This window comes from Podarcis liolepis (assembly GCF_965112155.1).
Source record: "Podarcis liolepis genome assembly, chromosome: 7".
In the NCBI taxonomy this organism is placed as follows: Eukaryota; Metazoa; Chordata; class Lepidosauria; order Squamata; family Lacertidae; genus Podarcis; species Podarcis liolepis.
The window spans coordinates 88,266,310-88,292,280 of NC_139561.1; the positions used below are offsets into that span (position 1 = coordinate 88,266,310).

The 25,971-nt window shown below is 46.7% G+C and overlaps 1 protein-coding gene and 1 long non-coding RNA gene across 12 annotated transcripts in view; one reads left to right on the top strand and one right to left on the bottom strand.

The window, feature by feature from the left end:
• RYR1 (ryanodine receptor 1) overlaps nucleotides 1–25,971 on the bottom strand; it is a 208,177-nt gene that overhangs the window by 117,649 nt on the left and 64,557 nt on the right. For all 11 annotated transcript variants that reach the window (XM_083515697.1, XM_083515696.1, XM_083515703.1 and 8 more), the window contains exons 15-29: nucleotides 25,749–25,844; nucleotides 24,584–24,702; nucleotides 23,605–23,738; nucleotides 21,939–22,180; nucleotides 18,194–18,386; nucleotides 16,253–16,469; nucleotides 15,136–15,240; nucleotides 14,831–14,934; nucleotides 13,353–13,436; nucleotides 11,082–11,241; nucleotides 8,795–8,942; nucleotides 7,146–7,348; nucleotides 5,269–5,443; nucleotides 3,974–4,182; nucleotides 822–1,204 (exon numbers count right to left, since the gene is read on the bottom strand). In XM_083515697.1, coding sequence (XP_083371823.1) covers nucleotides 822–1,204; nucleotides 3,974–4,182; nucleotides 5,269–5,443; nucleotides 7,146–7,348; nucleotides 8,795–8,942; nucleotides 11,082–11,241; nucleotides 13,353–13,436; nucleotides 14,831–14,934; nucleotides 15,136–15,240; nucleotides 16,253–16,469; nucleotides 18,194–18,386; nucleotides 21,939–22,180; nucleotides 23,605–23,738; nucleotides 24,584–24,702; nucleotides 25,749–25,844 — 2,572 coding nt within the window. The remainder of the gene's footprint in view (nucleotides 1–821; nucleotides 1,205–3,973; nucleotides 4,183–5,268; nucleotides 5,444–7,145; nucleotides 7,349–8,794; nucleotides 8,943–11,081; nucleotides 11,242–13,352; nucleotides 13,437–14,830; nucleotides 14,935–15,135; nucleotides 15,241–16,252; nucleotides 16,470–18,193; nucleotides 18,387–21,938; nucleotides 22,181–23,604; nucleotides 23,739–24,583; nucleotides 24,703–25,748; nucleotides 25,845–25,971) is intronic.
• LOC310712759 lies at nucleotides 2,456–2,982 on the top strand. Its single transcript, XR_014528991.1, has 2 exons — nucleotides 2,456–2,881; nucleotides 2,930–2,982. It is a non-coding gene; the product is annotated as an uncharacterized lncRNA (long non-coding RNA).

Sequence of the window (25,971 nt, forward strand, 5' to 3'; positions counted from 1 at the left end):
CTGCGCTTTTGTGCTTCTAACTGTTTCAAAAATCGCCTTAAGCAGTTGGTTTGGAAGGCCATCTTATATTTTCTTCCCATTTGATAAGAGATTTACCATTCCTGCAGAAAATCAGATATATAAAACCAACGTGCCACATAAAGGGTAAATCTGAATTAAATGGGGGAGGGAGGGATGAGGTGACAGTCTCATGGGAAGCCAAGCATGTTGCTGCATGTTCTTTGGAGCCACGTTGGGATATACCTACAGGACTGCCTCTCCTGGTATGGCCCACGGAGGACCTCAAGGTCCATAAATAGCAACACCCTAGAGGTCCCGGGCCCTAAGGAAGTTAGATTACCCTCAACCAGAGCCAGGGCCTTCTCAGTGATGGCTCCGGCCTGGTGGAACGCTCTCTCTCATGAGACCAGGGCCCTGCGGGATCTGATCTCTTTCCGCAGGGCCTGTAAGACAGAGTTGTTCCACCTGGCCTTTGGCTTAGAATCAATTTGACTCCCTCCCCCTCTTTCTTTCTTTTTTTTCCTGTGAAGAGGCTGCATTTTAATGTTTTAACGTTGTATCTTAATCTTGTTTTTAAGTTGTATTTCAATCAACTTGTTTTTATTATTGGTTGTTTGCCGCCCTGAGCCCGGTCTTGGCTGGGGAGGGTGGGGTATAAATAAATTTGTTGTTGTTGTTGTTGTTGTTGTTGTTGTTGTTGTTGTTGTTGTTGTTGTTGTAATAACATAGGCAGGAAGGTGCTGAAGGGAAGCCATCTGAGGTCAGTGGGGTGCACCCCAGGCAAGAAGCCTTTTCTGCCCACTCCCCAACCCAGCCCTCACCCTCGCTTGGTCTTGCCCTTTTCCGTCGAAGCATCCTTTTCGTTCTCGGCCTTGGAGGCCTCCTTGGGGGGCTCCTTAGGCGCGCCTGGCGGAGCGGGGCCTTGCTTCTCCTTCTCGGCCTCTTCGGCCTCCTTGGGGCTGGCGGTTTTCTTCAGCTGCTCGTATTCCGAGTCGAGGTCGACGTCCTTGACCTCGTCCTCGGGGATGGTGAGGGCGTGCGTGAGGGGAGTGGTGCCCGCCGTGACCTTGAACTTCTCGTCGAACTCCACGGGCATGCTGAGCCGAAGGAAGAGGAGCTCCACCACGGCGTTCTGCGAGCCGAACGTCCGGTGGGTCATCTTCAAGCACGGAGGGTTGTCCACGGTGCCGTCGATCCGGGAGACCTGAAAATGGAGCACAGGGCGGCACGGGTTCACCTTACGGTTTCTCTTTCGCACAAGTCACCTGCAACCAAATCCGCATCCTTACCTGCCTAGAAACGCGGCACAAAAGTCAAGATGAGCCCTCAGAAAGTACCAACCATTAAAAAAAAAATGACATCCCTAAGGATAAAAGGAATGTATTCCTTTATGCAACCGCAGATGCCAGTATCGTAGTGGCAAAAAATGGGAAAACTGATAAAATACCAGAGTTATTAGAATGGAGACATTTTAATGTATTTTTAATCTTTGTTGGAAGCCGCCCAGAGTGGCTGGGGAAACCGAGCCAGATGGGCTGGGTACAAAAAATAAAATATTACAGTGTACCTCGGGTTAAGTACTTAATTTGTTCTGGAGGTCTGTTCTTAACCTGAAACTGTTCTTAACCTGAAGCACCACTTTAGCAAATGGGGCTTCCCACTGCCGCTGGGCCGCCACTGCACGATTTCTGTTCTTATCCTGAAGCAAAGTTCTTAACCCGAAGTACTATTTCTGGGTTAGCAGAGTCTGTAACCTGAAGCGTATGTAACCCGAGGTACCACTGTATTATTATTATTATATTAATATTATCCCCTTGGTAGCTCTGGCTCAGTGCTCCTCTTATCAAGCAGACATGGCTGCTTCCCTCAGACACAGCCAAGGCTTGCCTCTCTCCCCTGCCTCCTCACTGCTGCCCACTCTGTGCGTGCCACTATTTGCCTCTCTCTGGAGCTCCATAACAACGCCAGTTCCTTTATTCTCCTGATCCCTTTTCCCCAACATGGCTTTGTCATATACCTTATACCTTAAGGGCCTTCTCCCTCACGTTGTCTCTCCATGGTGAGGCAACAAGCCTGGAATCTTCCTCTGTCTCTCCTTATATTTACAGTGGTGCCCCGCAAGACGAATGCCTCGCAAGATGGAAAACTCGCTAGAGGAAAGAGTTTTCCGTTTTGGAGGTGCTTCGCAAAACAAATTTCCTATGGGCTTGCTTCGCAAGACGACAATGTCTTGCGAGTTCCTGCTGGTTTCCCCCCCCCCTTTTTTCTAAGCCGCTAAGCCGCTTATCAGCTGATCCGATCAGCAGATAAGCCGCTAAAAGCCGCTAATAGCGCTAATCCGCCAATGGGCTTGCTTCGCAAGACGAAAAAACCGCTAGACGAAGAGAATCACAGAACGGATTATTTTCGTCTTGCGAGGCACCACTGTACCTCAGAAACCAACCTCCCTCTTATCTTCCTCACAGGGTTCAAATTTTGAAGTGGACTGGCCTCCGTTTTTAAAAAATTATATATATATATGAATAGGGACAGCCATATAAGCACTCCTCCAGTGACTCACTTTTTTATTATTTTATTTTATTTATGATTTTCAGTTTTATACATTTTAATGATTCCACAGTCATTTTAACATTTCAAAACCTGACTTCCTTCCCCCTCTTTCTGCGGTTCCTTAAATTTATTTTTAATACCTTCTGCATATCCAAATTAATTTGTTTCATTTATTCATCGGCTTTAAATATATACTCTTATAAAACTGCAGGTTATTACAATAATCCTGCCAGTGTTTTTATCTGTTTGCAGTTTGTTTGTAAATATTCAACGAACTATTTCCATTCTTTTATAAAAAGTTTGTTATCTTGATTTCTTATTTTTCCGGTAGGTTTCGCCGCCCCATGAACTCACTCTTCGTCATAGCTGGGCTATATAGGCTCCCCTTATAATTTTGGTTCTATGTTACCACATCTCTGCAATTTGCTTTTTTTTAACAGAATATTCTCCGTGTGTGGTTCTGCTATTGCTTTGTATGGTTATGTGTTTGGTACATAGGTTGATGATAAATCAATTAAAAAAAGACAATAAAATGATACATATGATGGAATGTGATATTGAAATAGAAAAGAGAATTTTTACAAAATAGTAATGATAAATTAAAGCAAGATGTTTAACATAAAGGAAAATATGGAGAGGATTGGATGTCATAGGCTTGTGTAGTTGAAATTGTATGTATCTTTTGTATATTTTTATTGGAATGACTGAAATGAAGATGACTACGTGTTGTATATATATATATGGAAAATTAATAATAAAGCATGTATAGACTATGCAGAATTGGATAAATTAACAGGAAAGATTTGAAACCTGCGGGACCAGAGATTCTTAGAAGACTGGAGTAAATATATGAACTATTTGAAAAGCAATTGTAATGAACAGTTTACGCCAGTAGGACTGCAAGATGTTCTGTAAGGAGGACTATTTGAAATATTTCAAGAAAGACTACGAGGACAATTATTAGTTAATGATCATTAAGAGTAACAGAGAAATTAAGAAATGCAGAATAAGTGATAAAGAACGGAAAATCATCAGAGGTGTTGACGGAAGTCTAAAATATTGTATAAGATAAGAAGTTATGCTATATGATTGTTGGGAATGATATGTTAAAAAAACTAATAAAAATGTACAAATATATATAAAAATGAATAATAAAGCATTTAAATGAAAAAATTGAAAAAAAATCATTTCTCAAGTTCCCTCACATTCCCACTCTCCAAGCTTTCATTCTGCCAAAGAATGCCCTCTGAAGTGAGGCGAAGGAGGTGTTCGCTCTTTTCCTCACAAACTGGGCTTCTAGAATGATCTAGAATGTTCTAGAGTGTTCTAGAATGTTCTCTGCAGGCATCGCTCTACAAATCCCGTCTCTCTGGGGTGTCCCCCCCCCCCAGGCCTCAGTTCGCGCAAGTGTGGCAAAGCTCACCTCATAATGAGGGTGCTCCGTGGGCACAGTGGAGAACTGGGGCAGGCTCTTGCTGAACCACATGGTGATGTCCCGCTTCATGTTGATGGCGAAGGGCTCAAAGCCTTCTTGCAGGCCGCAGATGGTGAAGTAGCGGAGGGTGCTGACATCCTGGCCCAGGTTGAGGCGCCCCACCTGGGACAAGCCCAGACTGCACACCGGGATGAAACCTGCAAAGCCACACAGGTGGAGGGAATTAAAAACCCAATTTTCTTGGTGCCCATCACTAGAGCCCATCGGTCTGTCCCAGAGCCGCTTTGGATTAATGTTAATTATTGCACGGCTCAAGGAAAGACACAAGCACAGAATTTGGTACCGGGCTGGGTGCTGGGTTCTGCATCCAGGGGTATAGGAACGGGGGGCGGTGGGGAAATCCGCCCCAGGTACCATCATGGAGGGGGGTAACAAATTATCAAGGAACAATTATTGCCCTACTAAAGGTAAAGGTAAAGGGACCCCTGACCATTAAGTCCAGTCGCAGATGTCTCTGGGGTTGCGGTGCTCATCTCGCTTTATTGGCCAAGGGAGCCGGCGTACAGCTTCCGGGTCATGTGGCCAGCATGACTAAGCCGCTTCTGGCGAACAAGAGCAGTGCACGGAAACGCCGTTTACCTTCCCGTCGGAGCGGTACCTATTGATCTACTTGCACTTTGACGTGCTTTCGAACTGCTAGGTTGGCAGGAGAAGGGACTGAACAACTGGAGCTCACCCCGTCACGGGGATTCGAACCGCCAACCTTCTGATCGGCAAGCCCTAGGCTCAGTGGTTTAACCCACAGCGCCACCCGCGTCCTACTAGGGCGGTTCATAAAAAAACTTTTTTAAAAAAATGCCGGCTCCAAAAGGTCTTATCTTACTACGCTAGGGATTATATAGCTATATATGAAATTTCATGTATATCAGTTAATATCTTGACCACTTTTGGTGAACCATTTTTTGGTAAACCACCAGAACTGGACCCCGGGCCTTAGTTTGCCTACCCATGCACTAGAGCAGCCTTTCTCATCCTGTGGGTCCCCAGATGTTGTTGAACTACAACTCCCATCACCCCTAGCTAGCAAGGCCAGAGCTCAGGGATGATGGGAGTTGTAGTCCAACAACATCTGGGGACCCACAGGTTGGGAACCGCTGCACTAGAGTGTTCTATTCTCCTTGTAGCTGACAAAGAAACCCTGCAAGTTCTTCATGTGGCCCATGAGCAAGAGAGAGAGAGAGAGAGAGAGAGAGAGAGAGAGAGAACCTGAGTCCTCTACTTACCATCCCCGATCTCAATATCTTTGAAGGCCAACTCCGACCCCGAATCGCTGATCAGCATCTCCCCATTGAGCGTGAACATGATATTGTTGTCGATGAGGTCTATCATGCAGCCCACCACGTCCCCCGGTTGCCACGGCCGGCCAAAAGGCTCGCTGCCCACGTGCCAGCGCTGGCCCTGAAGGATAGGAGGTTGGGAGAGGGGGGAAGGATCAGGTAACAGGTAGCAGGAAGAGGAGACACAAAGCAGGACTTGGCTAGCGGGGTCCACCCCCCCCCCCAGGATGAGGGGGGTGCAGCCATAGCTGTCAACTTACAGATTTGAAAATAAGGGACCAGCAGTCTCGAAAATAAGGGATCAGCAGCCAAAATAAGGGATCAACAATTACTTTGATAAAATACATATTTTCTTGTGTGCAAATGGCTTTAGGTACCTATTAGGTCCATAAATTACCATATAGCATATATTCAACAGAAAAAAACAGCAACAATTTGTTGTTGACAAAGGACAGCTGGACATAGAAAGAGCCCCATTACCTTCAGTAGCTTATTTAAGTGACATCATCAATAAGGGACAGCAGCGGGACAAGGCGCTGGGATAAGGGACTGTCCCGCCAAATAAGGGACGCTTGACAGCTATGGGTGTAGCATACATTTAAAGAGCTCCGACAGCACTTTAAAACAGTCGTCACGGCTTCCCCCAAGGAATTGTGGGACCTGCCATTTGTTAAGACCCTGAAAGGCAACTTAAGGTAGAATTTGGGAGAGACCCCTGCTTGCAATTCTGAAGGGCTGTTGCCTGTCAGTGTGGACAACAGTGAACTAAATGGAGGAATAGTCTTACTTGGACGTCTGACACACATTTAAAAAACACATGATACAACTTTAAACAGTTATGGCTTCCCCTAAAGAATTCTGGGAGCTAAGGGTGTGGAGAGTTGTTGGAAGACCCCGTTCACCTCAAAGAGCAGGGGGTCAGCAAACTTTTTCAGCAGGGGGCTGGTCCACTGCCCCTCAGACCTTGTGGGGGGCTGGACTATATTTGGGGGGAAAAAATGAATGAATTCCTATGCCTCACAAATAACCCAGAGATGCATTTTAAATCGATCCCATCCTCGTCACCAGTGTTAAGTTGTGGGTGAACATATCAGACGACACAGCGATTCTTCAAACAGCTCTTGTTTATTCACAGGCCAGAACAGAACTGAACTGAAGGGCTCAGCCAGCCTGCTTCTATAGAGCTCCACTACAACGTAACTGTAACAACTTTCTGTAACTATCCAATCACTGAATGTCACTTTCGATCCCTTATTTGCATATGTGGACCTGAACTATCTACAGTATCCCCCTGCTGGCCCAGGATGAGAACTTCAGTACATAACAACATTCTACTCATGTAAAAACACACTGATTCCCAGACCGTCCATGGGCAGGATTTAGAATATGATTGGGCCAGATCCGGCCCCTAGGCCTAGGTCAAAGAGCCACAATTTCCAGGGTGTTTTAACTGTCAGTTACTCTTCCAAGCAGCTCTAGAAAAAGTACCTCTGAGAGAATAGGGAGCCTCCTAATAACTCTCAGCGCCTCTAACAAACTACAGCTCCCAGAATTCTCTGGGGGAAGCCACAACTGTTTAAAGCACCGCAGGGGGCTGGACTAGAGGACCCCTGGGGTCCCTCCCAATGCTACAATCCTACGATTCTATTCTAAAGTGGCATCACAGAGCTTTAAACGTATGGTGCAAATGAGGCCGTAGTTCATAGAATCATAGAATCATAGAGTTGGAAGAGACCACAAGGGCCATCGAGTCCAACCCCCTGCCAAGCAGGAAACACCATCAGAGCACTCCTGACATATGGAGTTCATCCCCTCTGACTCACCCGGTGTCCGTTGAAAACGTAGGAAAGCTCATCCGCTCCCAGTTCCACGTCAGGCCGCACGTTGGGTCGTGCCCACCCTACTCGCATCTCTCCCGTTGTGACGGCCTCAAATTCAAAGTACCATTTGCCTGACTTCACTGCGTAGAACTGTTCGGCGCGGAAAATGCGGACCTTCTCTGATCGGCCCTTGGTCAGCTCCTGACCTGTTGAGGAGTCCCAGGAAGAAGTGAGGAGATACAGTGGTGATGTTGCCTACTTACAGATCTGCAGGCTGTGGCACCCTGTTTTGTTCACTCTCCTCTAGGCAGAGAGCCCAGTCACACGTTCAGATGGATCACATAGCCCTGAGTATCTGAGATTGTACAACTCCTTATCGGTTGCGTCGCATAGATTCGCTTTTGTTAGAGCCAGATTTAATGTGTTCCCCTCAAATGTGCTGAACAATAGATTTTCTAATGGTAAAACCTCTGTTCTATGCGCATGTGACAACAAATCAATAGAATCCCTTCATCATATCTTGTTTAATTGTCCTTTATATATTGTTCCCCGATCAAGGATTCTGAGTTCAATCATTTTGGAAACTCTTGCAAAACCACCTGAATCACATCTAGCCTATCTACTCCAGGACATTGATTCTTATAGAACATTACAGGTTGCCAGATTCCTGAATTCAGTTCTTTCATATAAAAGACTTCATGGAATGCTGCATGACTATTAAAATCTAGTAAACTCTATCCACCATTTTTATAATCAAGGCCACAATATGGTACATCTAGAGATTGTATGTAATGTGAAGGAGAGTATGCGTTGAAATATTTTAGTTGATATTTTAGAATGTAAAATGCTATTTTATTTATTGATTGGTTTTTACCTTGTGGGCTTATAGCCGAATAAAGTATTATCTATCTATCTGTACAACTCCAAGCTGCAGATGGGAGTCCAGATTGTTCTCCCTGACATCAGAACTTCCCCATATTTGGAACATGAGCATGTCCGGGACAAGATTTTAGCTTAAACTTGTTTTTGCATGCCAGCTTCTGCAAGCAGAAAGGTAATGCACATAGAAAACTAGCGTGCCAGGAAGAAAGCTGGGTTAGAATTCCTCCTCTTTGAATTTGGGGATTTTGTGCATAAGGAGGTTTAAAAAGAAATACAGGGAAAGCAAACCTGCAATTCCACTCTTCTGCAGTCTCAGGTAGCACAATCTGCTACATTTATTTATTTAAAATATGATCTGAAAACATTCTAAACCTTTGCCTTTCCAGCTCAAATGCGCCTCCCCCAAAGGTTGCTTATAATATCCCTGCAATTGTATAGCAGCAATAAATAAGCAGAAGAAGCTTCATATGAGTTCGTCAAATGCCCAGGCAACTAAAATCATCTAAAGCTGTCATTGAAAAGAGAGGAGCGGTGGCGTCAAACAAATAATTCTGGAAGGGTTTTCCGTAAATGAGGCACCACCACCCAAAAGGCTCTGCTCCCAGCCACCAACCACCTAGGTTCCAAAGGCACCGAGAGAACAGCTTTTAATAACTGTCTCATTAGCCAGACAGGCCTGTGTGCCTCTCCTAGCTGTACTGCCTGCTCTTATCAGCTCTCCCACTAAGACTGGCAGAATAGCAAACTCAGGGAAGCAGAAGGACGCTCACTGGCTTCCTGGTCTGGTGGTTCGATGTTGTATCCATAGCCGATTAGGGTGCGGACCGCTTCGCGCAGGCTGTCCCGGTTCGTTTTCTTCGTCCGCTCATCTAGCAGGCTGTAGGGCACCAGGCGGGGGTTGCGTTTGTTTTTGATGTCCTAAGAAGGGCACAGCACAAAACACACACATAAGACAGGCCCGTTTCCCAAAACCCATAGCTGTCAACTTACAGATTTGAAAATAAGGGACCAGCAGCCTTGAAAATAAGGGACCAGCAGCCAAAATAAGGGACCTGTAGCCTCACCTGTTCCAGGCACTCCAGTCTTCCTGTCCTCCTGCAGTCTGGCCAAACTCATGCTGGTAACTTCGAGAACACTGTCCAACCAACTTTGTAACCAGAGGTTCAACTGAGTAGAATCTGAATCACATGCACCACAAGGCCTATGCAGCCTCAACTTAAGATGGCTCCCCGGCCTGGCTTTGCACTGCAAAGTTTGCAGCAGCACGTGCAACAAAATGGCGTCCAGCATTCAAAAACCCCCTCAGCTTGCATTAACTAGCCACACACAAGGCATGCAAGCTCCACCCCGCAGTCGTTCTTAAACTTCTTATTGGGTGAGCAACACAGCCAAGCAACACAGCTGGAGCCTCCCTCCTCCCTGGCCAGCAGGGAGGGAGGGAGGGAGGGAGAGGAGCTGCTTCCTTTGAAATTTAAGGGACATCATTTGAAATTTAAGGGACATCATTTAAGGGACATCCATCAATAAGGGACAGCAGCGGAACATGATGCTGGCATAAGGGACTGTCCCTTCAAATAAGGGACATTTGACAGCTATGAAAACCACACCCACCTGTCCATCAGCTGGCATCCACAGGTGATGTCAACTGATGGGTGGGTGAAGGGAGGGATCAATCCTGCCGGGTGCTGCTTCACCGGTGCAGGGAACGTGCTGTCGAAGCAGATCCCTCTCCCAGCCCACAGCTTAGCTTTGATGGGTGGACTGGATCGCACCCCTATTAGTCACCTGACGTCATCATGACATCAGAGGAGAGGCAGGAAAGTTGGATGGGTGGAGAAAACCATCTGGCCCACTGAGCCAAGAATGTTCCCCATCCCTGGTATACGCCACATAACATATACACAGGTATCCTTTATGTTGAACAAAGTATGCCTGACTAGAAAGGTGGAAGGAGCAGAACAGGACTCAGGAATCCTGGCTCACAGCTTCTCTTTCTGTCTTAAGTCAGAACATCTGACTCCTGTGACACAATGGCCATTACATTTTTCTTTCTTTTCTTTTTTTAAATTTATACCCTGCCCTCCCCAGCCAGAGCTGGGCTCAGGGCGGCTAACACCAGCAAAATTACAAAAAAAAAAAAAAAAAAATAGGGGAGGGGGGGAAAACCAATTTAAAATACAGGTTAAAAATACAATTTAAAATGCAGCCTCGTTTTAATAATAGCCCATAGATCAAAACCATAAGGAGAGGGAAACATAAGGGTCAGACTGAGTCCAAACCAAAGGCCAGGCGGAACAGCTCTGTCTTGCAGACCCTGTGGAAAGATGTCAAGTCCCGCAGGGCCCTGGCCTCTTGTGACAGAGCGTTCCACCAGGTCGGGGCCAGTACTGAAAAGGCCCTGGCCCTAGTTGAGACCAACCTAACCACCTTGCGACTTGGGACCTCCAAAATGTTTTCATTTGTGGACCTTAAGGTTCTCCGCGGGTATACCAGGAGAGGCGGTCCTGTAGGTACGTGGGTCCTAGGCCGCATAGGGCTTTAAAGGTCAAAACCAGCACCTTAAACCTGACCCTGTACTCCACCGGGAGCCAGTGCAGCTGGTAAAGCACTGAATGAATGTGATCCCACGGCAAGGACCCCGTAAGGAGCCTCTCCGCGGCATTCTGTACCCGCTGGAGTTTCTGGGTCAGCTTCAAGGGCAGCCCTGCATAGAGCGAATTACAGTAGTCAAGCCTGGAGGTGACTGTCACATGAATCACTGTGGCCAGATCAGGGCGAGAAAGGTAAGGGACCAACTGCTTAATACGGTGGAGATGGAAAAATGCCACCTTTGCTGTGGCTGCAACCTGCGCCTCCATGGAAAGGAAGGCGTCTATGGTTACACCCAAGCTCTTAACAGAAGGTGCTGGCACTAATTGAGCCCCCGCAAGAGATGGGAGTTGGCTACCTCTGGTTTGACTTTAAGCTTTCCTTCCTCCCCTGTCACCTAGAACCCTGCCAGGTTCTGGGTTGTAGCCTTTGCTAAGCATCGCTCTCATGCCAACTGGTATACCATACCTGAACAACACTATAGGTCCAGCCCTGCTGGACGCGATCTCTTGCCCAGACATTATGTCCATTCTCTGCCAGTTTGTCCACCAGGGTGTTCTGGGCCGGAGTTAACTTGATGTGGTTGAGATCCAGTGGCGCTGGTTTGTAGCCATTGGACATCATGTACCTGTCAAGAGGATCAAAGCAGGGCTTTAGAGCAAGGCGAACGCCCCCCCCAAAGCCTTTCTTTCCACCTGTTCGCAGTCACGGAGCTATTTGGGACAGCATTCCCCTCGTCTTCACCAGCTCATTTGCCCATCCGGACAAATCAACAATTCTGTATCTGCTCGGTGGGAAAACAGGCCAGCAAATCAACTGTCCCATCTCTTTGGTCTGAACAAAGACATTGGATTCTTATCTCATTATACATGACTAAGCCATTTCTCACCTTCTCACCCCTTGCCTTTTCCTGTAAGACCTATTGCAGTCGTTAAGAGTCGTCAACAGGCTCATCCCAGCTATCTGCCAATCTCCCATTCCCACCACCCTTCTGAGTAACACCCCTCCCCACCTTCTCACTATATAGAAGGATCTGGCAACTTCTGTTTCAGTGTATCTGAAGAAGTGTGCATGCACACGAAAGCTCATACCAAGAACTAACTTAGTTGGTCTTTAAGGTGCTACTGGAAGGATTTTTTTTTATTTCATCTCAAAATGGTAAGCCAGCATTGCATAGCCAGGGCTGCAATTCATAATTCTGCACCAAGCACTCCCACCAAAGCCAGTTCTTTGCACGTTTGTGTTCTTCATCAGCTTGGATGGTAAACAGAGCCAAGGGATGGGCAGCTGGCAAAAGCCGCAAGTCTGCATTTTGTAACGCTCTTAAGGCAGAACAGACTCTGTCTGTGGATATTAGGTAGCACCAAGAACTAGTCTTTCATATATTTTACGTGTTTGGATTATTAATGTACCTGGATGACTTTGTATTGTTTAAACTTATGCCGATAAAAGGCAACAACACAGTACTGGGAAAGTCTCTTAGCAATTTTTAACAGGGGATGCTAGGGATCGAAACTGTACATAACTTGACCCTCTAAAGATGGGGTGGTGGCCACTAAGCTGGGTGGTTTTAAAAAACGATTGGATAAATTCACAGAGGGTAAGTGGCATTTAGGCACAATGGCTAACTGTTGGAAGCAGCAATGTCTGAATACAGGAGAAACTCAAAAAATTAGAATATCGTGGGAAAGTTCATTTATTTCAGTAATTCAACTTAAAAGGTGAAACTAATATATGAGATAGACTCATGACATGCAAAACGAGAGACACTTCTACTTCTCAGGGGTCCAATATTGCTCTATTTGCAATCCTTGTTTTGCTGATTTCATTTAATGTTCTAATTTTCTGAGATTGTTAATTTGGGGTTTTCATCAGCTGTAGGCCATGATCATCACAATTATAACAGATCAAGGCTTGACATATCTCGCTTTGCATGTCGTGAGTCTATCTCATATATTAGTTTCACCTTTTAAGTTGAATAACTGAAATAAATGAATTTTTCCACGATATTCTAATTTTTCGAGTTTCACCTGTACAAGTTTCTGGGAATCACAAGAGGGCTTCCCATGCGCCACTGTGGGAACAGGCCGCTAAACTAAATGGGTGACTGGCCCAATCCAGCAGGGGTCTTCTCCAGTCAGATGATGATACAAATGATAACATTCAGCCTGGAGAAGAGGAGGTTAAGGGGTGATATGATAGCCATGTTCAAATATAGAAAAGGATGTCACATAGAGGAGGGAGAAAGGTTGTTTTCTGCTGCTCCAGAGAAGCGGACACGGAGCAATGGATCCAAACTACAAGAAAGAAGATTCCACCTAAACATTAGGAAGAACTTCCTGACAGTAAGAGCTGTTCGACAGTGGAATTTGCTGCCCAGGAGTGTGGTGGAGTCTCCTGCTTTGGAGGTCTTTAAGCAGAGGCTTGACAACCATATGTCAGGAGTGCTCTGATGGTGTTTCCTGCTTGGCAGGGGGTTGGACTCGATGGCCCTTGTGGTCTCTTCCAACTCTATGATTCTATGATTCTTCTTCTTCTTCCTCTACCTCTTCTTCTTCTCTTATGTAAGCAGAGCATGTGCATCACTGAGCTACAGACCCTTCCAAATGTCAGAGGGGCGATTGAAGGTAACCTTGCCAGCAAACCAACACACACACACACACACACACACACACACACACACACACACTCAGAGCTACACTTTGGCCTCTGCCTGGAGGCAGCGACCAGCCCACCTACGTTTTGGGAAGCTTTGTCTTCTTGAGGTTCTCTTCAGCCTTCTCATCTGCCATCCCCACATGGCAGCCCAGAGCAAGCAAGGTCCTGCGGGGACAGAGCAAGGGTTCAATAAACTCTGCTGTGACCTTACAGGCCACATTCCTTTCCACCACTCATCTCAGTCAGCAACGTGAATCAGTGACGGCTGATTTGCAGTTTCAAGGGGAATTCAAAGGGGGAGAGTCTACTGAATCAGAGTTCAATTTACCGGCAGTACCATCTGTCAAATACGAAGCTGGTATGTGTGCGTGTATAGAAAGCTGGGTTCGTGATAGGGACAGAATGATCTGTCAGCTTTTGTTCTCTCAGTTTCCCAGTCTTAAATTCCATTCCCCACATTGCCATTTCTTTTCTTTTAAAAAACCACTGTCATGAAAATTCATCAGCACTCCAGTGTAAATTTCACCCGATAAACATTTTTGCAAGCCATTTTCCCGTAATGAAATGCAGTCGTGTATGTTATTTTCACCAACACCTTTGTTTTTACGCACGCTCTGATGTACACATCTTTGTAACCCAAGGGACTGCAACCTTCTACAGAGAACAGGCTTCCCCACCTCTGCTCTAAGACATATTCTCTTGTGTTTTTCTCAGTTCCTCTCTGTTTCCTTTTCTGGACTCTGACACTGCCAGGACCTTTTTTCCATTGCCAACGGCATGGGTAGGCAAACTAAGGCCCGGGGGCCGGATCCAGCCCAATAGCCTTCTAAATCTGGCCTGTGGACGGTCCAGGAATCAGCGTGTTTTTACATGAGTAGAATGTGTGATTTAATTTAAAATGCATCTCTGGGTTATTTGTGGGCTGCCTGGTGTTTTTATATACAGTGGTACCTCAGGTTAAGAACTTAATTCGTTCCGGTGGTCCGTTCTTAACCTGAAACTGTTCTTAACCTGAAGCACCACTTTAGCTAATGGGGCCTCCTGCTGCTGCCACGCCACCGGAGCCTGATTTCTGTTCTCATCCTGAAACAAAGTTCTTAACCTCAAGACCACTTTAGCTAATGGGGCCTCCCGTTGCCACTGCACCGCCGGAGCACGATTTCTGTTCTCATCCTGAAGCAAAGTTCTTAACCTGAGGTACTATTTCTGGGTTAGCGGAGTCTGTAACCTGAAGCGTCTGTAACCTGAAGTGTCTGTAACCCAAGGTACCACTGTGGTAGAATGTGTCCTTTTATTTAAAATGCATCTCTGGGTTAGTTGTGGGGCACAGGAATTAGTTCAATTTCCCCCCAAAAAATATAGTCCAGCCCCCCACAAGGTCTGCGGGACAGTGGACCGGCCCCCTACTGAAAAAGTTTGCTGACCCCTGGCCTGCCGTCTTACCCTGCCCCTTGACCTACACATGTAGAATGGATACCTACCCCCCACCCCACCCCCAAAAGCTGACCCACTTAAATTGAGCTTGCTTCTCCACTTAGGACTTTCCATCACCAACTCACTTGAGTGTCTCTCCCGACATCTGCAGGTTGTAATTGCGTTCTGGCTCGGGCAGGCTGTGGAAATCCAGCAAACACGGGTGCAAGCGCTTGTTGTCATCCCGGATCTGAAAAGGTGGCGGAGTCATGGGTTGTAATTCAAGTACCCCTGTCCGAGGCCCCCCACACTTGCCACGACTAAAGGTTCAGAGGCCCAACTCAGGCTTGTTTTAGGTGAGTTGGGGGAGTAGGAAACGGCCCCTTCCGAACCTATGTATTAATTGGGGGGTGGGGAACAGGAGTCCCTTCGGTGGGCACCAAACACTCACGGGGCCATAAGTCCACCCTTGCTCGATGCGAGTCAAAGCCCAAAGTTCATGGATGTTCTCTGCCAGTTTCTCCCGAATCCGCTCAAGATGGGGGGGCAGTACAATCTGCAGAGAAGGAGAAGAGGAAAGTTAGCAGGGAGATGAGGCACAGGTGTGACTGGAATAAAAGATTCCTAACTAACTATATTTTCCCTGTAGTGATGTATGGAAGTGAGAGCTGGAGCATAAAGAAGGCTGATTGCCGAAGAATGGATGCTTTTGAACTATGGTGCTGGAGGAGATTCTTGAGAGTCCCATGGACTGCAAGAAGATCCAACCTCTCCATTCTGAAGGAAATCAGCCCTGAGTGCTCACTGGAAGGACAGATCGTGAAGCTGAGGCTCCAAGACTTTGGCCACCTCATGAGAAGAGAAGACTCCCTGGAAAAGACCCTGATGCTGGGAAAGATGGAGGGCACAAGGAGAAGGGGACGACAGACGACGAGATGGTTGGACAGTGTTCTCGAAGCTACCAGCATGAGTTTGACCAAACTGCGGGAGGCAGTGGAAGACAGGAGGGCCTGGCGTGCTCTGGTCCAGGGGGTCACGAAGAGTCGGACACGACTAAATGACTAAACAACAACAACTACCTATATAAAGGGACGCGGGTGGCGCTGTGGGTTAAACCACAGAGCCTAGGGCTTGCCGATCAGAAGGTCGGCAGTTTGAATCCCCGCAACGGGGTGAGCTCCCATTGCTCGGTCCCTGCTCCTGCCAACCTAGCAGTTCAAAAGCACGAAGTGCAAGTAGATAAATAAGTACCACTCCGGTGGAAAGGTAAACATCATTTCTGTGCGCTGCTCTGGTTCATCAGAAGCAGCTTAGTCATGCTGGCCACATGACCCGGAAGCTGTACGCTGGCTCCCTCGGCCAATAAAGAGAGATGAGCGCCGCAGAGTTGTCCGCAACTGGACCTAATGGTCAGGGGTCCCTTTACCTTTACTTTTTAACTACCTATATAGCCCAGCCTTTCACAAACCTGGCAACTGCTTGCCCCAGAAATCCCTCAGCTTTTGGGCTGGTCAATTTCAACCTGACCCCACCACCTCCCCACACTTTGCTCCCCTGATCCTCTTTACCTGGATGGTATCCACGGGGTATGGCGTGAAGGAAGTGTGGGACAAGGACTGCGTGGGCCCCAGAAGGTTCCGGAACCCATTGAAGTCGTGTTTATACTCCTTGATGGGCTCCACGCGCATCTTGTCACGTGGCAGGAGGGCCTCGTAGCAGGGGGCGTAGCCCGGTGGGGGCAGGAACTTGAAGTCCCCATGGCGTCCCCCCAGGAGGAACCTCACCCTGGTGGGGGGAGGGCAAAAGAGAGAGAGAGTTGGACACCGTCCCCCTTTAGGAAAGAAACTACTGTTAATTTTAAAAAAATAAATTAAAATTTTTTTATTATTAAATTTTATTTAACATAATTATTACAAAGTACAAGCAAAATACATACAAATACACACATATATTTTTCAGATAAGCACACATATATAAAAAAGAACAAAAAAGAAAAAGGAAGAAAAGAAAAAATAAAAAATAGGAAGAGAAATTGGAAGAAAAAGAAAAATTGGAAGAATTTCTTCCAAATTTATTCTACAAATATCTCAATAATAAAATTTCATTGATTGACTTCCATCGCTTACACTGCACTTCCTATATACATTTTAAGCAAATTTGTATCTGTTATTCCATATTTTCCCCATACAATCTCATACAGATATGCTAATCAATAAGTTTTCTAAATCTTTCATAAATCTATTCTAAACACAACCAGTACCTTACATTTAATCCTTGTCTACATAAATAATCATTTAAACATTTCCATTGTTTCTGGATTATATTTTTTGGTTTTTGTCTTATCAAATCAGTCAGCTTTGCTAATTCCAAGTATTTGCATAATTTAACCAGCCATTCTTCTTTGGTTGGAATGTAATTCCCTTAAGGAAAGAACGTACTGTTTAAAGGTCTTTGGGTGGAAAAGCAGGCTAGAAATATTAGCATTGTCCCGCCTACGGGCTGAACAACAGAACCCCGCCCCTGCTGTCCCGCCCCCATTCTCGCAGGCCTTGATTGGCTCAGAGCCTCACTTCAGTTTTCTGAACGGCCGTGATGGGCTCTTTGACAAAACAACTTTCCAGGGGCCGCATGCGAGTGGTGGAGGGGGCCAGGGACAACAATTGGGTAGAGCAAGGGGAAGATGTTACTGCTCCTGGTGGTTTCCTTTGCTGTTGCGTTCATGGCTTTTCTCTTCAAATTATATTCTAAAGAGAATATGAAGTAGCAATATAGACAGTACTAACTGCAATCTAAGGGACGCGGGTGGCGCTGTGGGTTAAACCACAAAGCCTAGGACTTGCCGATCAGAACGTCGGTGGTTCAAATCCTCACGACAGGGTGCTCGGTCCCTGCTCCTGCCAACCTAGCAGTTCGAAAGCACGTCAAAGTGCAAGTAGATAAATAGGTACCACTCCAGCGGGAAGGTAAACTGTGTTTCCGTGCGCTGCTCTGGTTCTCCAGAAGCGGCTTAGTCCTGCTGGCCACATGACCTGGAAGCTGTACGCCGGCTCCCTCAGCCAATAAAGCAAGATGAGCGCTGCAACCCCAGAGTCGGTCACGACTGGACCTAATGGTCAGGGGTCCCTTTACCTTTAACTACAATCTGCTACAGTAACTAGGAGCCCGTCCAAACACTCGCTCCTCCAGCTCCTGCTACCCCCAAATTTTCTCCTCTCTAGATCTAAAGCAAGATGGCTCTCCTATCTGGATTTTCAAAGCATGGGGAACCTTCAGATTTAGGGAGGAGAAATCGTGGGATGACAGGAGTTGGAGAAGAACGCCACAGAGATGAGGGGGAAATTAAAAGGGAGGCACGCAGGGTTGGCAATCTGCATCAAGGCAAGGTGCGGACAGGCCCTAAAATGAATTCTCCTCCTAACAGAATGTTGACTCGATGGGGATTATTCCTCTTCCTTAGTAGGTGAGCACAGGTCTGGGGCCTGAGTCTCATTTCCGTGCTTTGAGCTTACTTGATGCCAGCAGAGAAGCTGACCACAGGGAAGAAGAGGCCGTCTAGGTTGAAGTTCTCAAACATGCCCTGGACGGGGAAGCCATTGATGCGGAAGGAGATGCTGGGCACGCTCAGATCGAGGCAGCAGCTCACCACGTCGTCCGCCCCCAAGGTGTGCTGGCCGGGGGAGGTCACGGCCCGAGCCACACGGCCTATGCCGAGGAGAGAGGAATCATAGAACGGTAGGAATCTGAACTAGATCATACAGGACAACATACAATGAATTCATAACATGCAGGCGATGTTGACATTTCCATTCCACCTTAAGGAACAGGCATGAGATTGTTGCGTGTCACATGTCTGTTTACATTCCAGCACATAGCTGTCAACTTACAGATTTGAAAATAAGGGACCAGCAGCCTCAAAAATAAGGGATCAGCAGCCAATATAAGGGATTTTCCAAGCACAGGTATGTTCGACTTCTGAGCCCCTCCGAGCCAAAGCCAGAAAGCCCAGCAGGCAGCCAAACGAAGCCTCAAGTGGTGGTTCCCACAGCGCAGCAACCCGGCAAAGGGGATGCAGCAAGGAAGACCACCGTCACCTCTCCGCTGGGAAGCGCTGAGCAAAGGCGAGTCCCCAGGCAACGTGGCCGATTTGATTGGCACAAGGCATGCAAGCTCCACCCCCCAGTCGTTCTTAGGCTCCTTATTGGGTGAGCAACGCAGCCAAGCAACCCAGTTGGAGCCTCCCTCCTCCCTGGCCGGCAGGGAGGGAGGGAGGGAGAGGAGCTGCTTCCTTTGAAACCCAGGAAATTTAAGGGACATCATCAATAAGGGACAGCAGCGGGACACAGTGCTGGGATAAGGGACTTTCTCGCCAAATAAAGGACAGTTGACAGCTATGTTCCAGCACAGCTTGCTGGGAACTTCCATTTGTGTATAGCGTTTGCTATTTTCTCCGAGACGACATGAGAGAGAGAGACGACATGTTTCTTTGTTCTGATTTATGTTTAATAAATCTGTAGCTGTAAGCATGACTTCATACGCCTCACGCCTACTTCTGTGTGTGCAGTACATTCTGCTAATGGTGTGCCCTGGCTTTTGAAGTCCGGGTCGCTGATTTACGTCGGAGCACGGGCCGATGGAAGGAGACGTCCGAGCTGGACTTGCCAGCTGGCCTCCAAGCCCCTCTGCATGTCGACAACAAGCCTTCAGCCCAGGGCTCCTCTTCACGTTGAACCCCATGGATTCAGTGGAATTAATGAGGACTAGTATCCTCCTGCTAAGTTTTACGCTCTTGGCCGTGTAACATTGCTCCTAAGACAAACCACAGAAGCTCGTCCTTTCCTTGGCAAAAATCTGCACCCTTGCTATTCATGTGCCGCCACCAACTTATGAGTGCTGCAATGCAAGAGATTCTTTATTGCGCTTATATCCCACCTTCCTCCAAGGAGCTCATGATGGCACACGTCGTCCTTCTCACCATTTTTCACTCTCACAACAACCTTGTGAGGTAGCTTAGGGTGAGAGAGGGTGCCGGATGGACCAAGGTCATCCAGGGATCTCCATGGCCGAGTGGCGGTTTGAACCCCGGTCGCTCAGGTCCTAGTATGGCACTCTAACCACTGCACCATCCAGGATTAAAAAATGGACCACGTAGAGAGAGGTGAATAGACCTCGGTGCATGCAAACACCCAGAGTCTATGCAAGCAGGGCTGTGTGTCTTCTGAACCTATTTTTAAAACATTTAAGATCAGTGGATCTATATTTCTGGCCAGGATTATGGGTTAGTTGAATGTTATTATTGGTAATGGCATTACTCAATGATATAATTATTAATTGTTATTGGTTACTTGAGCAGATGGGGCGATGTGGAATAGGTGGGGGTTGTCTGCTTAGATTTGTTCTGTGTTGTGTGTGTGTATTTTTCAATTATTTTGGTGACTGCATTAAACGTGTTCTCATTTGCTTTTTGTTGTTGTTGTAATGTTTGGTAATATTTATTAGATTTTCTAGATGATACATAAGCTCCCTGCTGAAATTTAAAAGGTCCTTTCTAGTTCTTTAAAGCACACCTAATTCCTTCCCTCTTTCCTCTCAAGCCTCCCTCTTTCAATTACTGTGTTGCTTTAATGGGATTGTTTTCTTGCATATTTTAATTACGGGTGTTTATATTTCAGCGTTTTAATGGGACTGCTTTGCCGCTAATTATAACCGTGTGTTTTAATTATGGGTGTTTATATTTTAATTGCTCGGCTTTTATACTTGCAAACCGTACTTAGAAGCCCATCTTGACAATAGTAATGACATCTGGAAGACCACCTCCTCCCCTATAAACCCTCCCGGGTGTTAAGACCAGCAGAGGGAACCTGTTTGGTAGTTCCACCTCCCTCAGAGTTTTAGGGGGTATAGCCTAGGGACAGGGCCTTCTCTGTGGCAGCCCCTAAGTTGTGGAACTCCCCACAGAGGCACAAGTGGCATGTCTGCTGTACACCTTTCGGCAAATGCCAAAGACACACCTCTTTATCCTGGCCGTTTACACCTGAGACATCTGTTCTCAGGATCCACACTATTCTTGTGACTGTACTCCATTTTAACTGTTTTATATTTTATATTGTTGTGATTTGCCGTGGGACCTGCTGGTGAAGGGCAGGTGACAAATATAATAATAGTTATACAGTGGTACCTCCGGTTAAGTACTTAATTTGTTCCGGAGGTCCGTACTTAACCTGAAACTGTTCTTAACCTGAAGCACCACTTTAGCTAATGGGGCCTCCTGCTGCTGCTGCCGCCGCGCCACCAGAGCCCGATTTCTGTTCTCATCCTGAAGCAAAGTTCTTAACTTGAAGCACTATTTCTGGGTTAGCGGAGTGTGTAACCTGAAGCATATGTAACCTGAAACGTATGTAACCCAAGGTACCACTGTAGTAATAAATAACAGCAAAAACATTTCCTCCCATTGCCTTAGATCAGGGTTTCCCAGACTTGGGTCTCCAGCTGTTTTTGAACTACAACTCCCACGATCCCTAGCTAGCAGGACCAGTGATCGAGAAAGATGGGAATTGTAGATCAAAAACAGCTGGAGACCCAAGTTTAGGAAACTCTGCCTTAGATGCCACAACAACAACAACAACAACAATTTATTTCCATACCTCCCATCTAACTGGGTTGCCCCAGCACCACTGGGCAGCTTCCAACAATTATAAAACCACAGTAAAAGCATCAAACATTAAGAAGTTTAAAGAATATCTACAGAAATACTGTAAAATTTACGAATGTTAAATGGACGTTGGATGGAAAATAAGTGGTGTTGGTAAAAAGATTAATAAGAATATGTAAATATAGATGGATAATGAGGGAAAATGTATTTTCAATATAGGTTAAGATCTTGAGTAAAGTTAAGGATAGAGGGTAAGGATTTGCTGAACTAAATATTCGAACTGGCATACAAAAAGGGAGGTGTGAGGAGGTCAAAAAACTAGTGATGAAGTATAGGATATGAAAACTCTAATCTTTTTTCTGTTCTGTTTGTTGGTGTTTTTGTTCTTTTTTTTCTTATTCTGTTAAAAAATTTTTTGTTCTGTATTTTTATTAATTGTTCAATAAATATTACTTTTTTTAAAAAAAACAACAACATTAAAAACTTCCCCAGTACGGACTGCCTCTATTTGTCTTCTAAATGCCAGGTAGTTGTTTATTTCCTTGACATCTGAAGCCTGAATGGCATGTGCAAGGTGTGTGAACCGCCCCACGCAGGTGCCCTACCTGACCACAGATGCAGGCCGTCGAAGCCAAAGGAGTAGAGGTCGTCCCCGACGCCATTGCCTCCCCAACCTTCCCCGCCTCCGGGGTAAGGGCTGTATCCTTCTGCCATGGCCCAGCCCACCCGCAAATGGGTGGCCTGAGAGGTCACGAAGGGTTCCACGTAATCCACGATCATCTCGTAGTACCACTTCTTGTACTGGGTGGAGCCATCGTGCGTGCCCAGGAAGATGTTGGGGCGCATGCTGTTTAAGAGGGAGGAAGAGCAGGGGAATGAGGAAGGAGGGTGAAGGAAGGAGGGAGAAGAAGGAAAGACCACCCAGACCCAAAGGGAAGAGAAAACCAAAGGATGTGATGGTGATTTGGGGGGTCTCTCTGATGGCCTTCCTCCGAGTTTAAATTCTTTGATCCCAGTTGAATTCCAAGATCCTAGGTTAAGGGTAAAGGTAAAGGGACCCCTGACCATTAGGTCCAGTCATGGACGACTCTGGGGTTGCGCGCTCATCTCGCTCTATAGGCTCTATTTGTCCGCAGACAGCTTCCGGGCCATGTGGCCAGCATGACTAAGCCGCTTCTGGCGAACCAGAGCAGCGCACGGAAACGTCATTTACCTTCCCACTGCAGCGGTACCTATTTATCTACTTGCACTTTGACGTGCTGTAGAACTGGTAGGTGTGCAAGAGCTGGGAACGAGCAACGGGAGCTCACTCCGTCGCGGGGATTTGAACCGCTGACCTTCTGATCGGCTCTGTGGTTTAGACCACAGCGTCACCCGCGTTTCTTAGATCCTAGGTTACGTTAAACTAAAAATTAAAGTTCCGTAAGGCAGATTCTCTGCCAAGGGAAGCTTGATCCTGCTATAACAAACTGGCTAAAGTTACACAATTTCTCTTATATGCACCATTTATTATGAAACATTTGCTATAGTGTCCAAGACAGATTATGCAGAAGGGCAAGAGATCTGAAGTTCTGCTGCCCCCGCATCTTGGGAAATCTTATTCCACTGCCCCTCTAGCTTCTGAGGGCGATGTCGAACTGACTCAAAACTCAAAACAGGTCCCCTGAAATCATTGGCCTTGATTTACTTAAGTACACTGATTTCAGTGGGTCTACTCCATAATAGGGACGTGGGTGGCGATGGGTTAAACCACAGAGCCTAGGACTTGCCGATCAGAAGGCCGGCGGTTCGAATCCCCACGATGGGGTGAGCTCCCATTGCTCGGTCCCTGCTCCTGCCCACCTAGCAGTTCAAAAGCATGTCAAAGTGCAAGTAGATAAATAGGTACTGCTCCGGCGGGAAGTTAAACGGCGTTTCCGTGCGCTGCTCTGGTTCGCCAGAAGCGGCTTAGTCATGCTGGCCACATGACCCGGAAGCTGTACGCCGGCTCCCTTGGCCAATAAAGCAAGATGAGCACCGCAACCCCAGAGTCGGCCACGACTGGACCTAATGGTCAGGGGTCCCTTTTTACTCCGTAATATGGCTAACAGTGGATATCATCCTGATATTTCAGCAATCGTTGTCTGCACACCTTTGGAACTGATAAGGACTAGAAACGTAAAGGAAAGTCTAGTTACGTTTCCAAATTTGCATTCTGTGCTGATACCCAAACCTCACCCCAGAATAATTGTGACATATGTGATGCCACATTAAAACGGGGAAAGCACCCACCTGGTGACGTAGTTGATGAGCTTTGTCTGCAAGAGTAGGTCCCTTCCCGGGAGCAAGTTTTCAGTGATGAGGTTTTGGTTAGAGCGGACGGCCACACCGTTGCAGACACACAGAGAGCAGAGGACATCCAGGACCTGCCAAAAGGGGGCGCCAAAATTTATTTATTTCATAAAACTTACATACTGCTTGATTGTAAAAAACAAATCAAAACCCTCAAAGTGGCTTACAAACAATTAAAACAATGGAATTATCAGCAAAACAAAAACACCACAGTTAAAAACAACTACTTAAAACATTCAAACAAATAATTAACATTGATGATAAGGAAAAAACCAGATGAATGAGCCAGGCTCATCAATTTCAATGGGTCTACTCTGAATAGGAATTAACACTGGACACGATCCAAGTGTGCTACATGTGCCTGTTAGAATTCCTGATCTATGATTACAGTCGTGGGATTTTTGTCTATCACATGACAGTGTATGTTTTGACTCCATAGAGTGGGAAGTGACGGAGACAGGATGTTTGTGTTACTGTGTTCCATGAAGTGGGACTACTGTCCTTTGTCCTTTTTCTCTTTGCTGTCTGTTGCCAGAGAGAGAGGGAACCATGTTGCTGTGCTCCATGTGTGTTTATATGTAAATAAAGTAGATTAGCCAAAATGCTGAGTTGCTGAGGTCTGTTCTGCATGATGCGCAAACTCTGCGGATCCCTACGTGTGCCGGTATCGGTTGGCATCGGTTGCTGTGATGTTCAGGCTGAAGAAAGCTTTTGAAGCTCCCGAACGAAAGACCAGGAGGGAGAGAACATGCCAGTCGGGTATGTGTCTCTGCCAGGGTCCTACTTGAGTGTAGGCTGAACTCCTGACAGTGCCCTTCCCCTGGCCTGTGCCCAACATGTTGCAGAGAAAAAAGCTTTCTGCCAACTGACACTTGCCTGCGAGAAGAGGAGTCAGTGGCGCATGTGTGGCTCGACTTACCTTGTGGTTGCGCCCATGTTTGTCCAAGAGCGAAATGATGGACTTGATGTGGTTCTCCTGGATGATGTTCAGAACTTCAGGGCTTTCAATGAGCACGCAGTATAAAACCTCCAAGATGCCTGCCAGATAAGACCAGGATGGGACAAAGAGAGAGGGAGAGAGAGAGAGCGCACATACACGTTATCCCCACAACAACCCTGTAAGGTAGGCTAGACTGGGAGTGAGTGACTCCTCAAAGGTCACCCGGGGAGCTTCATGGCCAAGTGGGGATGTGAACCTCCAACACTCTGGCCATTACACCACACTGGCCCCCAAGCTAATGGATAATGGTTGATTCCCCATAATTTTAGGGGAATTTTAGGGGAACTATAGCTATAAAGGGACCCCTGACCATTAGGTCCAGTCGTGGCCGACTCTGGGGTTGTGGCGCTCATCTCGCTTTATTGGCCGAGGGAGCCGGCGTACAGCTTCTGGGTCATGTGGCCAGCAGGACTAAGCCGCTTCTGGCAAACCAGAGCGGCGCACGGAAACGCCGTTTACCTTCGCGCCGGAGCGGTACCTATTTATCTACTTGCACTTTGACGTGCTTTCAAACTGCTAGGTGGGCAGGAGCAGGGACCGAGCAACTGGAGCTCACCCTGTTGCGGGGATTCGAACCACTGATCGGCAAGTCTTAGGCTCTGTGGTTTAACCCACAGCGCCACCCGCGCCTCTTAACTATAGCTATACACAAGACTAAATTGCTTTCAACACTGGGTTATGTTTCCTCTCCAACCATTTTTTTGTTTTAACATAGATAGATGATAGATAGATAGATAGATAGATAGATAGATAGATAGATAGATAGATGATAGATAGATAGATAGATGATAGATAGATAGATAGATAGATGATAGATAGATAGATAGATAGATAGATAGATAGATAGATAGATGATAGATAGATGATAGATAGATAGATAGATAGATAGATAGATAGATAGACAGACAGATACTAGCCTTCCTCAGCCTGCAGTTTGCGATTACAAAAGTTTAGCACTACAACTCCCATCATCCCTGCCAACTGCCTGGGGATGATGGGTATTGTAGTCCAAAACTTCAATAGTACTCAGGTGGCTTGAAGAAGATCACGGTATAGGGCAGCCCCGACCACCCCATCTGCTCACCAGAGGAGGCCTCCAGTCGATCCAACTTGCTGACCAGCCAGTCCAGGTTGTTGGAGAAAAGGGCGCAGTTGGCCCGGTTCCCACGGATCAGTGAAGCTGCGTGGAGGGACAGCAAGGGAAAGGGCGTGCATGTTACTATCCGGCTAGTTACCACCACAACATTATTGTCAGGCAATTTAATTTTGCAACCGCGAGATCAGACCACAGGGCTATTATCTCGTCC